Below are 13,106 nucleotides of genomic sequence, written 5' to 3' on the forward strand. Positions count from 1 at the left end.
TTAGTGGGAAAATGCTTTGTTGTTGTTGTTGTTGACAAAATAATTGACATAATTAATAGAACTATCCACGAGTCTGTTTTTGGAAAGAATAAAAAAACAGAAATATCCACGAGAAAGACGTTACTAAAAAATTAAAAATTAATTACCAAATTTTCCACTTTAGACAACTTCTTGTTTGTTGGATTATTTAGACAAATTGAAAAGAGGTGTTTATTGGAAATAAATTATTAAAAAAAAAAATGCCATAAGAAGGGAGCGCGAGAAGAAGTAGCCGGAGCAAGAAAAAATGCAAACGCCAGTGCTGTTGCAAGATGGAAGTCATGCACTGAATCAAACGCCATCAACGCGCGGCAATCACTGCCCTTAAAATTCAAGATCCCACAAGAAACACAGAAACCAGCATCCCTTTTCTTCTTCTTCTTCTTTTTTCCTGCAATTACTTGCAAGATGGGAAAACGAATATGGATTCCCTGGGCGATCATGGTGCTCCACGTCGTCGCCATTCTCTTATTCACCAGAGGCTTTCTTCTCACCCGGACGGAGCTTCCATTTTACAGCAACTGCTCCGATGTTTCGCAGTCGCCTTGCTCCTACTCCGTTCCAGAAACCCAGAACCGAAACGACACCGTTGACCCGAATCAGCAGCGTTGCTGGAGCAAGCCTGCTGTTGGGCGCCTTGTAATCATCGTTTTCGACGCTCTCAGGTAAACCCCATTTCAAATTTATCAAATTTATCCAAGAAAATAATGTGGGCAATCTCAGTTTTGTTAATCTCTTTGCTTTTTTCAGGTTTGATTTTGTGGCTCCCAGTACTTTCTTTCAAGGTTAGCATTTTCAATTCTCACTCCATTAGTTGTTGCCTGCAATGCGATTGCGATTGTAAAGTCGAGTGCTTGATAAATGTTGTTGCAGAATCAAAACCATGGATGGACAAATTAAAATTTGTTCAAGACATGGCAGCAAGAAATGCGTCGTCTGCTCGGATTTTTAAAGCCATTGCTGATCCGCCAACGACGAGTTTGCAGCGTTTGAAGGTTAGCCTTTTCACTTGCTTGTTTGAAATCGCTAGAACTTCAAGATGGTTGCTTTGCACAATGCTTCATGCACCTTTTAAGTTTAGTCTTTCATGGATTATGATTCGATGTTCCATGCTTTTGTGTTTGCTTTTCTAGTCTAGCAGCAACGCATGCTTTGATATTCCGAATTTGGTGAATTTAGAGCCTGTTTGCTGGCCTCATGCCAAGGATGAATTTTAACTATATCAATTGCTTACCTTCCAATGTTTTGTAGGGCCTGACAACCGGTGGATTGCCGACTTTTATTGATGTTGGGAACAGCTTTGGTGCTCCAGCAATAGTGGAAGATAACTTGATACATCAGGTTGCTCTCCCCCTCCCTCTCTTTCTCTCCCCCCGCCATGATTTACCTGGCATAGTTATTCCTTGTTTCAAGTTTTAGAACTTATTGTCGTAAGTCTGAAATGGGGACCAACCTGCAGTTGGCTAAAAATGGAAAGCGAGTTGTAATGATGGGGGATGATACATGGACACAGTTGTTTCCTCGTCATTTTGAAAAATCTTTTCCTTACCCCTCTTTCAATGTTAGAGATCTTGATACGGTATGCCTAACAAAAACATTTCAATTTTTAACCTTTTTCTTGAATTTAGTTGTATTTTGAATTTGATCATGGATTGAAGCAATTTGTCTTTCTGTTCCAGGTGGACAATGGCTGCATTGAGCACCTTCTTCCATTCTTGTACCAAGAAGATTGGGATGTTCTTATTGCACACTTTCTTGGTGTGGTATGGTTTGTGTGCTTGATTTTTTCAGTGATAAATAGATTTGGATATTGTGTCTATTGTTCCTCTCTGAAGAACTGCTCAAGTAACCAAGGGTTCCGTATGAGAAGCAGATTATGTTCTTCCACTGAAAGCTGTGCAGGCTCTATATAATTTATTTATTTAAAACTATCTCAATTGTCAGGATCATGCTGGGCACATATTTGGGGTTGATTCTATGCAAATGATTGAAAAGTTGGAGCAATACAACAACGTCTTACTAGTAAGTCTTCAAACTCACATATGGAAATTGCTTTTAGAAAGTATTCTTCATTGGATGCTTTGCTTCTATGGATATTTAATTATTGGTTACTTACTAGTTGGCTGTTACTTGGCTCCCTATGATAAATTACCCAGTTTTTAATATTTTTTATGTGTTTTTTCCCTTTTCTTCCAAGATAAGTAATACAAGTATAATTTTGAACCCCGAACACGTGGGAAATATTATTGAAAATATTTTCTTTCCCCAACTTTCTGAAACCTTTGGGTCATTGTTTCAAAGTATTGAATAGTTTTAGCCTTTTAGGAACATACATTTGCTTGGTGCCCTTTGTCTTGTTCACCTAATGCAATAGGTCTAGCCTTTTATCTATCCTTCCCTAATTTCCTCACAAACTGATCAGTTTGCTTTAGAAAGTAGTTGAAGCACTGGAGAGGCAGTCTGCGCCAGGGGGCTTACATGAGAATACTCTTTTGCTTGTTATGGGCGATCATGGTCAGACTGTGAATGGAGATCATGGTGGGGGGAGTTCTGAAGAGGTACGAATTAAATGTGTTTTTCTTAAACGTTTTTGTTTGTCTTTTTGTTTTACTCATGCTAACTCAATAAAACACAATGCAGGTTGAGACATCATTATTTGCTGTGAGCTTTAAGAATCCTCCATCTCCCATACCATCAGAGTTTGATACTTCATCTTGTGAACTTGATTTGGTACCCCCTCTCTCCCAAAGCACATATATATGCTTGTGGCTTATAAATTACGTAGAAATCGTCCACCTACGAATGAGTTAATTCCTTTGCCACTCTTCTCTTATATTTTATGGAGGCTCAAGTTATTCCTTGAAAATGAAAAGAGAAACATTCAAAATGGTTGGACAAGTAAAACAGTTTAAATTTGCAAAATCTAATTTTGCCTATTACTTACAGGGATTGATGAAACTTGATTAGATAGGTCATAAAACTAATTTGTCTTTCAGACTCTCTATAGGGTAGGAGTCCTATAAGCCTTAAGAGAATTTTAAAGAAGGTCTCTATGTTCAAATGGCATTTTTAATTAGGTTTGTATGGGTCCTAATAACTCATAAGTTAATTTTTTGTTCTGAATAAATTATTTATTGTTTGGCTCCAGGATGGGAGGAATATTTGTGCAAGTACCATCCAGCAGGTTAGAATGGGTTAATATATTTGATTTGTGCGAGTTCCATCCAGCAGGTTAGAATGGGTTAATATACTTGATTTTGTCTTACTTGCCAATCACCCATCCTTAGTCAAGTCACTCTCTGCAGCTTGACTTTGCGGTGACAATATCAGCGCTGCTTGGTATCCCCTTTCCTTTTGGAAGGTGTAGTGTAAGCATCCTATCAATTTAATTTATGCCATTATGCATGCCATTGCTTATTGATTATATTGATCATGACATGACTACCTCAGCTCCTTATTCTCTTCTACAATCAATAATACCATGGGCAAGCCACAAGCCAGTAATTGATGAAAATAAAATGAAACATTCAGCGATCATGAAGTCAACAATTGTTTCCTTTATTTGAGGCAGTTCTTATATACGGACAACATTTGACCAGGTTGGTCATTTCCAGACCAAAAAATAAAAAATAAAAGACCCTAAGGTAATCTATTGGATGAAGCTGCCACTGTAGCGCAAAATGCCATGCAAACTGGGCTTTTTGTTTTTATCTTTGTGTGAGGTCAAATGATCACGTGGTTGGATTATCTGGGTTTGTTATGCATTGTTATCATGGTAGTTGGTACTCAGTTTGTAACAGCATTGCACACTGAAAATGCATTTACTTTCTGTCCAGTTGACAATGCCCGGTGATCCTTCTCAAAGCTTAACTAGCTTGAAAACTTGGATTTCTTATATCTATGTCGTCTTATATCTGTTTCAGTCCCGTTACCCGTATTGTGGAACAGCTTTCTGCATTTCCAATTTATTTTATGTAGATCTCACAATAATCAATGTACATTGGATAGTTCACCTCTATACCACTGTGTCATACTTTAGCTTTTTGTTATATGCTAGCTGTTTCACATATATTGGTTTTCCTTTCAGTATTGGGCGTGTTAATCCTCAGCTTTATGCTTTAGGAGCTGGAACATGGAATTTTGAAGATAGTGTGGGCAATTCCCAAAATCAGTCAAAGTTGGAACAATGGATGCTGAATTATGCCAATGTACTCTGCACCAATTCTTGGCAGGTATTACTTTAGCAGTTTATCTTATGTCAATGTACTGCATAAATTCTTAGATGAAAGCTTTAACCGTCCATCAGTTTATATTAAATAATTGTTGGATTCTTCTTGTTTAGGTAAAAAGATATATAGATATATATTCTGCTTTATCAGTTATTGGATTTTCCCATGAAGATTTGTTGCACATAGCAGACATGTATGCTAAAGCAGAGGAGAGATGGTCACATACTACAAAGAAGTTGCTGTCACACGAAAAGGAAAGCCACAATGAATTATTGCCTGCTCTTAAGAGGCAAATTAATTTGTTTTCTGATTTCCTAGCAAGTGTTGCTGAACTTGCACGTTCTAAATGGACTGAGTTTAATTTAAAGATGATGGGTGCTGGACTTGGCATTATGCTGATATCACTTCTTGTCCATTTCCTTGCAATTAAGAAAGTGAAGGAGGAATATGGTTTTTCTTTTACTTCATCTGGAGATTCTGGGATTTCCTTCAGTTTAATTTTTTCTTGTTTTATGGTGGTGATGCGTGCATGCAGCTTCCTCTCGAATAGTTTTATCTGTAAGTATTAGATACTGTTTATTTATGTATGGATGCACAAAATCCATGGTTAATGCTCATGTTGGCAAACTAACTTTTACTCATTGTTTTTTTCTTTAATGCAAACCTTGTGAGCAGTGGAAGAAGGAAAAGTGGCATGCTTTCTTTTGGCCACAACTGGACTAATTAAGATGCGATATTCAATCATGAAGAAGAAGATGATATTAGAAGTGAGTAGTTGTTTACCTCAGGTTTCTATTACCGTGCCCTCACTCAAGGCCCCAATTCTTTTTAATCAAATATTGCGGAAATACTGTTACAAATTTGTTATTGTATTTCTGATAGAACCATATCAAATATAGTTTCTTGTAATGATCATTTTTCGCTGATGTAATTGCAGGCATTTGTTTTCCTTCTTCTGATCACCATTTGCAGATTTACTATTGAAGTTGGATTGTCAAAGCAGGGTCCTAGTTCTGAAATTATTAATGCATATCCTTCATGGATGCTCAGGATCACTGCAGGGTTTCCAGTTTGGAATATTGTTGCTGAAGTTATACCGGCAGTTTCCCTGATTTTATTGGCATTTTTGCTGCGCAAGGCCATTACTGGAAGCTCTTCTGAGGGGATTTGGAAGTATATTATCATGGGAACTAATATAAGTTATATACTAATAGCAGTGCATTGGGCTTCAGAAAGTAACATATTCAATCTGGCCGAGGTGCTTAAGGGCATTGGAAGAAATTACATTCCTCGTCTGATATATGCCATTGGATTTGGACAATTGTTATTACTGGCATTTAATCAGCTTTTCAATAAGGGGAAATCCTCGGATTGCAGCAAAGTCTTATATATTAAAACAGTGGCCATGTTTTCTGCCTGGAGCTCAACAGTCATTCTTCTGTTGGGAAAGCAGGGGCCTTGGATTGCTTTAGCATTCATTATTGGAGGTGCGTGCTTTAGTTATTTATAGTGTCGGTGCTTTATTTTCTCTTGAATGGTTTGTTTTGGCCAATAAAATTTCCCTTGGTACTTTTGCATCCACCTTTTGGCCTTTGTTATATTATCCTTTTTTATTTCAATATTTTCTCTTTTTCTTAAAGTTTTGGTACCTGTAATAATTTTTCTTTTTACTTTTGACAGGTTATTGCATAATGAGGCTGGATAACATAGAGCTGGATGCCAAAGATGGAGGCAGTTGGGATACAATGCTTGATCCTATTCCTGTAACGCAGTGGAGCCTTTTTGCTGTGTGCCTGTTTTTCTGCACCGGTCATTGGTTTGTTGCTTGCTTCCTACTTTGTGACTTTCATGTTTTCTGATTTCTCTTATCAGCACACATTGCGTTAGTTTTGGAATCGTTTTGGTTTGGTGCCTACAAAAATAACTTTTATGATTTAATTAAGAGTTGATTTTTCTATATTATATTTGCATTGTTTTCAACATTTTTCGCCCTCTTATGTTTCATAACCCAAGACAAACTTTTCTTCAGGTGTGCTTTTGATGGCCTCCGATATGGTGCTGCATTTATTGGGTGAGTCACGGGTATTGGATAAGTAGTCACTTTTGACTACTTATCTTTTGAAAACGAAAGAATCCAGTAGTGATTGGCTCCCGCTTTTGCCCTAGTTAGTGTTCATAGTGCCCTGTGGATAGATTATTAAAACCCTGTGATATTTTCAGGTTCGATGATTTCATCCTAGTTCCCCAAGCAATCCTCCTTACAATGGATACATTTGGTTTTTCTCTCATCCTTCCAATATTTGGACTTCCATTTCTTGTTGCACGCCTGGGTCAGACCGAGAAAGGGAAGAAATTTGTGCTCACACGACTATCTCTAGTAAGTTAATTGTGTTGCATATAGGTCATGTGTTTGCTATCTTTATAAGTTTTATCCTCGTAAAAGGGATTCTTTAAGTAAGATCATAGGGCTCGTGGATTGTCTAGCCCGTTTGAAAGTTAATTGGTCGTGATCGATGTCTTAGGTGTACATGATTTATGGGCTCATCATGGCTACTTCGGTCACAGCAACTATAATATGCGTTACAATGCACAGGCGGCATCTAATGGTAAGGTCGTCTTTCCAAAACAACTTACATTAATTTTCAACGATTATTGGACACCCATAACCATATGTTTTGCTTGCAGGTATGGGGTTTATTTGCCCCGAAGTTTGTTTTCGATGTGGCGGGTCTTATCCTTACAGACACACTCGTTTGTTTGGCCTCACATTACTACTTCAGTCAAGTAGAAGACGACTCCCTACAAGATCCGTTCTCCAAAAAATAGAAACCATACATGTAATCAACTGAAAATTTTTGTCCGCATTTATTGATTTGTTGTTGTAGCAATTCATTCGAGATAAAGATGAAACCTGCATCGATACCAAATGCATAGTCGTATCCGTTGATTTAAGCAGGAATACTTGCAGAAAAAAAGCTAATGAATGTGATGTTCTAACCCACTCGTTGACCTGTTCAAACACGACCGGACTTTAGCGTGCTCAATGGCTGCCGTGCAGTACACTACAAATTGATGGAAAATACAAAAGGTGATGACTGGATGCGAAATCAATGATGCAATGAGCTTGTAAGAAGTTTGGAGGCAATAGATTGGAAGATCTGCTTGTAAACTCAGACATGTGGAGTGCAAGGAGAACTAGATGTCGACGTTTTTGTTGGATAGTTCTGGTCTTCAATTGTAAAAGTCGCCAAAAGCATCTAATGCCCCTTCTGGCCGTAACTTAGCAGCCAGAATCTCACACCCCGGAAAAAGCCGACTCGGGTTCTATTTGGAAGTGCCTCTAGTAAGACAAAACAATTTCATGTTAGCAAAAGCACCTCCAGGTCTCGCTGAGATGCTTTTTTAGAAAGTACTTATGTTCAAAAGTGCGTTTGTTACAAATGCATTATTAATTATATCAAATTTTGAGCGCTTCTTGAAATAGCATTGGAAAGTGTTTTTTGAAGAAACATCTGAAAATGCTTATCCAAAAAACACTTTTATGAGCCATATGCGCTTCTAAGTTTTCTACTAAACACACTGTCAGAACGTGCTTTGAGCCATTTCGAAAGCAATCCAAAATATATTTTTTGGACTCATAATAAAAAGTGCATCCAACAAAAGTGCTTATGAGAAGAAGTACTCAGTGAAAATGTATTTCCAAATGGCCCTCACTAGTCACCTTTGGGGACTTCTCTCCAACTAAGACCATCTCCAATCGACTTGGCCAAAGGGTCATATGACTAAAAATAGCTCGAAATGACACGAAAATCGTCTTCAATCGAGAGCTAGGCTTTGGCTTGTGGCCCCATCAGGCCAAAACCACCAAATCAGGCCAGCGGGCTAGCCATTTCCAACCAGCCAGCCTAATGAGCCTAGCCCACTTTTTTATTTTTTGGACGAATTTTTTTCCTACACAATTTCTTACATACTTTTCATCATTTCATACTATCTTACCTCATTTTATTTCAATTCTTCACATTCTATTCTCTTCCAATAATCTTTCCTTTAATTTTTTCATTAATTTTCAAATGGCCACCTCTTTCAATAATATTCCAATATGTTTGAAAATTTTATTTTAACATGGTAGTTTAATTTAACTAACTATATTAATTCAATTTAAATAATAAATCATATTTGGCCTATGTGCCCCTCGGTTGGACATGATTTTTTGTCAAAAGGCTATGTTTGGCCTATGCCCTTTGGCCATCTCGGTTGGAGATGGTATAAAATATGGTCTGACACTGTTCATTAAAATATAATTTCTTACAGGGCTATAGGGCTAAACATAGACTTTTAACCCTCATTCGGTTGAAGATGTCCTAAGTATCTTTTGTTCTACCTTTGACGTTGTTTGGGAATTTGTCATCTAATGCTGCCCTTGTAGCTTGCACATCACATGTTTGAAAACAACATTTGTAATTAAATTATATATTTGTGTTTCTAAATTTTATATTAGGAGAGCGATTAGGGGTAGATCGGTTAGATTTGATCCCTGTCAAAAGCAACGATGATTGAGATAAGTGTTGGATCTCTCACGGCCGGTCCGTCGGCTTATGGTGTTGTTTGGCATCGGGATTTTGGGAGTTGGAATGCCACTGTTTTTGTATGCATCCACAATTGGGATGCCACTGGCATTGGAGATGATGGCGTAACATTTTATAAGTCTAAACAAAACACATTCCCTTCCTCCTAAGTATTGTGTGTGTGTGTGTGTGTGTGTATATATACTTGGAACCTCCCTCACCATTTACACATATATGAGTTCCTCTCTCCTCTCTCCTCACTCACTCTTCTTCTTCCAAAGTCTCTACCATCCTTTCTCTTTGACAAAGGAACTCGTTAACATCCTTCGTCATGGTAATTACTAGGACGGAAGTACTTTTGCTCACAAACACTTTTATTAGAAATTTATTAAATTATTTTTATAGAAACTTCAAGTGTTTTGTGAAAATATTTCGTGAACAAACTACTAAAAAGTGCTTTTGAATCCAATTGTATTTTAACTTTTTTTCTCCAAATGCTATTTGTAGCACTTTTAGCCATTCTAAAAGCACATAGACTCTAAATTTAAAGTGTCCTACCTTGCTTCTTCAACTTTAGCATTTTACTCATGCCCACACCAAAAAAAAAAATATGAACATACATGGTTGTTAGTTAGAAGTTAGAACTACAACATGTTGTATGTCATTTTCTAATATTAGTTGGTTTTGATTTGTAGGACAATGAACTTGGTGCTAAAGACTTAGCCTATGAACCCTTGAAATGGAAAGAAGGTGGATTCAAGGCCAACTATTTTATCTTTGGTAAGTGACAACTTTTGGATAACTTAACGAACATTATAATGTTATTTAGACACATAAGACTGACACACTCTTTAGTGGTATGTACAATTATATTTGAGAACCACCTATATCAGAAAGAGTGTCATTTATGTGTCTAAATAGCGTTACTCTTATGAGAAATCACGTTAATTTGAGCTCTTGCTGAATGTGTTTTGTGTGCAGCAATGATGTTCCTGGATAACATAGGCTTTGTGGCTAACATGGCCAGCCTGGTTTTATACTTCATGTTCGTCATCCACTTCGACCTCTCTGGCTCTGCAACCACCACAACAAATTACTTGGGCACCACATTCTTGCTCACCATTGTTGGAGGATTCATCTCTGATGCCTACATGAACCGCCTCAACACGACTCTACTCTTTGGCGTCATCGAGTTGCTGGTAAATCTTGTTTCCTTCCATTCTCCCAACGTACTTAATCCGATTCATCTTAAACGGAAAAACAAAAAGAACTTACGTTAATCAACAAAAATTCTCTGTGTAGGAAGTCTGTTTAAAAACATACTTGCATCGATATTGGAAAACAATTATAGATAACGTCATCGTGTTTGTTGGTAACAGGGACATCGACATATTATTGATGACTTATCACAATTCGTTCTTCAGTACAGAACAGATTGTCTGTTTCACACCTGGACTACACACAATTCGTTCTTCAGTACAGAACAGATTGTCTGTTTCACACCTGGACTACACTAATCAATACATGTATATGTTGTGTTTTGACTTGCAGGGATATATGTTGCTGATTATTCAAGCCCATGACAAAAACCTGCAACCTCTACCTTGTCTGGAATCAACCTGTGTGCATGGCACAAAAGCCCTACTGTTTTACGCTTCGATTTCCTTTGTGGCACTTGGAGGAGGCGGAATCAGAGGAGCAATCCCAGCTTTAGGAGCTGATCAATTCGACTCCAAAGATCCCAATGAGCACAAGCACATAGCCAGCTTCTTCAATTGGTTTTTGCTTAGCATAACAGTTGGAGCTGTGATTGGTGTCACATTTGTGGTGTATGTGAGCTCAAATGTTGGATGGGATATCGGATTTATCATCTCCTTGTCCTGCGCTGCTGTTGGTCTTCTCTTTGTTGCATTGGGGAAGCCATATTATCGCGTCCGAGTTCCAGGAGAGAGCCCTTTGATTAGGGTTTTAGAGGTCTCTCTCTTCCTTCCTCTCCCGTTGTTTAACTTGGCAAATATAGGGTGATTAGTAATGCCATTAACAGAGGACTGATTAATTTGAGATGACCCTTTGTGAAGGTACTGGTGGTGTCTGTAAAGAACTGGAAGGTGGAGGTACCCCAGAATTCCGATAAACTGTATGAAATACGTGCCCGCGATTCTGCTTCTAAAGCAGAGCTCATCCCTCACAGCAATCAATTCAGGCAGGTTCCTCAAACCCTTCATTTGTTATCACCACTTGTTCGCTTACGTAACTTTGGACTGTCTAAGAAGAAATTCTTGCTTATAACTTGAATATAACACGTTTCTGATAATAATTGATCACGTGACTGATATCGGTTGTAACTTGTAATACACGAACTTTTTTTATCATTAGGAACTTAGTATTAGGAGTCTCTTTGATAGTTACTTGCTGTTCAAGAAAACGTGCAAAATAAGAAAAAAAATACCAATTAACAAGATTATCAACTTTTCTTTGAGCAGATTACTAGACAAGGCAGCCGTTCTCCCTAATGGCGCGAACGCAGCAAGAAAATGGAAAGTTTGCACAGTAACACAGGTGGAAGAAGTGAAGGTTTTGGCAAGGATGATGCCTATTCTTCTAAGCACAATCCTCATGAACACATGCTTAGCCCAATTGCAAACCCTTTCAATCCAACAAGGCACCCTCATGAACACACGCATTGGCGATTTTGATGTCCCATCCGCCACAATCCCAGTGATTCCTCTAGCGTTCATGACCCTCCTTATTCCAGTCTACGAATTTGCCTTCGTTCCCCTCTTGCGTAAAATCACGGGTCACCCCAATGGCATAACCCACCTCCAGAGAGTCGGGGTGGGGCTTGTCCTCTCAGCCATCTCAATGGCCATAGCAGGACTCGTAGAAGTTAAGCGAAAACATGAGATGGTTCACCACAACCACAAAATTAGCCTCTTCTGGCTCTCTTTCCATTACGCGATCTTTGGAATCGCGGACATGTTTACACTCGTAGGGCTGATGGAATTCTTCTACAAGGAGGCACCCGCCGGCATGCGCTCTCTTTCCACTTCCTTCTCTTGGCTCTCTCTGTCCATTGGCTACTACTTGAGTACGGTTTTCGTCGAGCTCATTAACACCATCACTAGCAAGTTCACTAAGAACAAAATGGGGTGGCTGGAAGGACGCGATATGAACAAAAGCCACGCGGACTATTTCTATTGGTTCCTCGCAATCCTCAGCGTGGTTAATTTCGGAATTTATGTATGGTGTGCCCAATGGTATAAGTATAAGAATGATGTTACAGTCGACGAGGAAATGTTGCTCAAAGCCAGCGGACCTCAGTCTTTCTCTGCAAGCAGTGTAAGCTTTGTTTCCAAGGTAGAAGAAAAACAAAACGAGGCCAAGTGAAAAAAATAGGAAGCAAAGTCTACGCCCCAAGTACTAGTACAAGAAGTTCCATTCATAGATAAAATTTTGAGTTTTTGAGTGCCAAATGTAACATGACATAAAAATGAAAATTCCCAAAAGCCAAAAGCCGAAAGCCAAAAGCCAAAAGCCAAAAGCGCTCTAGATGGAAATCTCATGGAAGTCTATTTTTATACAAGAGTAGAAGTATAAATATAGGTGGATGCATGGACCACAAGATCTTGTAATATTTGTAACTTGTAACTTGTAGTGCTCAATAGACTCAATACTTTAAGACCAATTGCATATGAGTAGTAGCTAGGAGATTGTAATTTAAGTGATTATAATCAACAATTTATTATGCATTTTAGATTATGTGTTTGATTTGCCAATCGTTTGTGAAATCAATTACCCACTGTTATGCGTTTTTATCAATACATGATTGACATGAGATAACATCACAATGACATTCAAAGAGTATGAAAAATTCATTTAGAATGTGGGACATGCATAAGCATTAGTATGGCCTTTAGGATAGAACTCATGATGGTCTGCATGATATTGAAATGTGAATTAATAGGATGCTAATGTTGAACATTTGAGGGTAAACGCTTGACCGTCTAGATAATTACTCATTTGCAATCAACCTCCTGAAATATTTTTTTGTTAAATTAACTCTCTTAAACTATTTGAAATTAGCCAATTAACTTCTTACTGTAAAATTTGATAAAATTTCATTTACTTTGTTATCAAATACTGGCACAACTTTATAACCAAGAGTGAATCATATGCTAGTTGTGTGCCAGTATTTGATAGCAAAGTAGATGAAATTTTCATGAATCTGATGGTCAACGATTAATTGGCTAATTTCAAAAAGCTTAAGGGGTAA

The 13,106-nt window shown here is 38.0% G+C and overlaps 2 protein-coding genes across 2 annotated transcripts; both read left to right on the forward strand.

The window, feature by feature from the left end:
• The first annotated feature begins 218 nt into the window (after window positions 1–218).
• Window positions 219–7,269, forward strand: LOC126597225 (GPI ethanolamine phosphate transferase 3-like). The gene is made up of 20 exons (XM_050264004.1): window positions 219–704; window positions 790–824; window positions 913–1,034; window positions 1,291–1,380; window positions 1,499–1,618; window positions 1,719–1,802; window positions 1,984–2,061; window positions 2,472–2,597; window positions 2,680–2,769; window positions 3,188–3,223; window positions 3,345–3,400; window positions 4,127–4,271; window positions 4,382–4,826; window positions 4,944–5,035; window positions 5,206–5,755; window positions 5,949–6,084; window positions 6,298–6,339; window positions 6,489–6,645; window positions 6,791–6,874; window positions 6,954–7,269. The coding sequence occupies exons 1-20, from the start codon at window positions 448–450 to the stop codon at window positions 7,092–7,094; spliced, it is 2,886 nt and encodes a 961-aa protein (XP_050119961.1). The 5' UTR covers window positions 219–447; the 3' UTR covers window positions 7,095–7,269.
• A 2,519-nt stretch (window positions 7,270–9,788) lies between these two features.
• On the forward strand, window positions 9,789–12,487 carry LOC126595972 (protein NRT1/ PTR FAMILY 4.6-like). Its single transcript, XM_050262373.1, has 4 exons — window positions 9,789–10,032; window positions 10,385–10,807; window positions 10,912–11,036; window positions 11,317–12,487. The coding sequence occupies exons 1-4, from the start codon at window positions 9,817–9,819 to the stop codon at window positions 12,218–12,220; spliced, it is 1,668 nt and encodes a 555-aa protein (XP_050118330.1). The 5' UTR covers window positions 9,789–9,816; the 3' UTR covers window positions 12,221–12,487.
• The last annotated feature ends 619 nt before the right edge of the window (window positions 12,488–13,106 follow it).

This window comes from Malus sylvestris, chromosome 13 (assembly GCF_916048215.2).
Source record: "Malus sylvestris chromosome 13, drMalSylv7.2, whole genome shotgun sequence".
Classification (NCBI taxonomy): domain Eukaryota; kingdom Viridiplantae; phylum Streptophyta; class Magnoliopsida; order Rosales; family Rosaceae; genus Malus; species Malus sylvestris.

What these genes read in the sequence shown, in the direction of transcription:
- LOC126595972 (XM_050262373.1), top strand. Translation starts at nt 9,817, where the DNA reads ATGATGTTCCTGGATAACATAGGCTTTGTGGCTAACATGGCCAGCCTG. An exon ending in CTTTGATTAGGGTTTTAGAG is followed by an intron (nt 10,808 to 10,911) that starts GTCTCTCTCTTC and finishes CCCTTTGTGAAG; the next exon opens with GTACTGGTGGTGTCTGTAAA. An exon ending in CCTCACAGCAATCAATTCAG is followed by an intron (nt 11,037 to 11,316) that starts GCAGGTTCCTCA and finishes TTCTTTGAGCAG; the next exon opens with ATTACTAGACAAGGCAGCCG.
- LOC126597225 (XM_050264004.1), top strand. Translation starts at nt 448, where the DNA reads ATGGGAAAACGAATATGGATTCCCTGGGCGATCATGGTGCTCCACGTC. An exon ending in AAGATAACTTGATACATCAG is followed by an intron (nt 1,381 to 1,498) that starts GTTGCTCTCCCC and finishes ACCAACCTGCAG; the next exon opens with TTGGCTAAAAATGGAAAGCG. An exon ending in ATCCCCTTTCCTTTTGGAAG is followed by an intron (nt 3,401 to 4,126) that starts GTGTAGTGTAAG and finishes TTTTCCTTTCAG; the next exon opens with TATTGGGCGTGTTAATCCTC.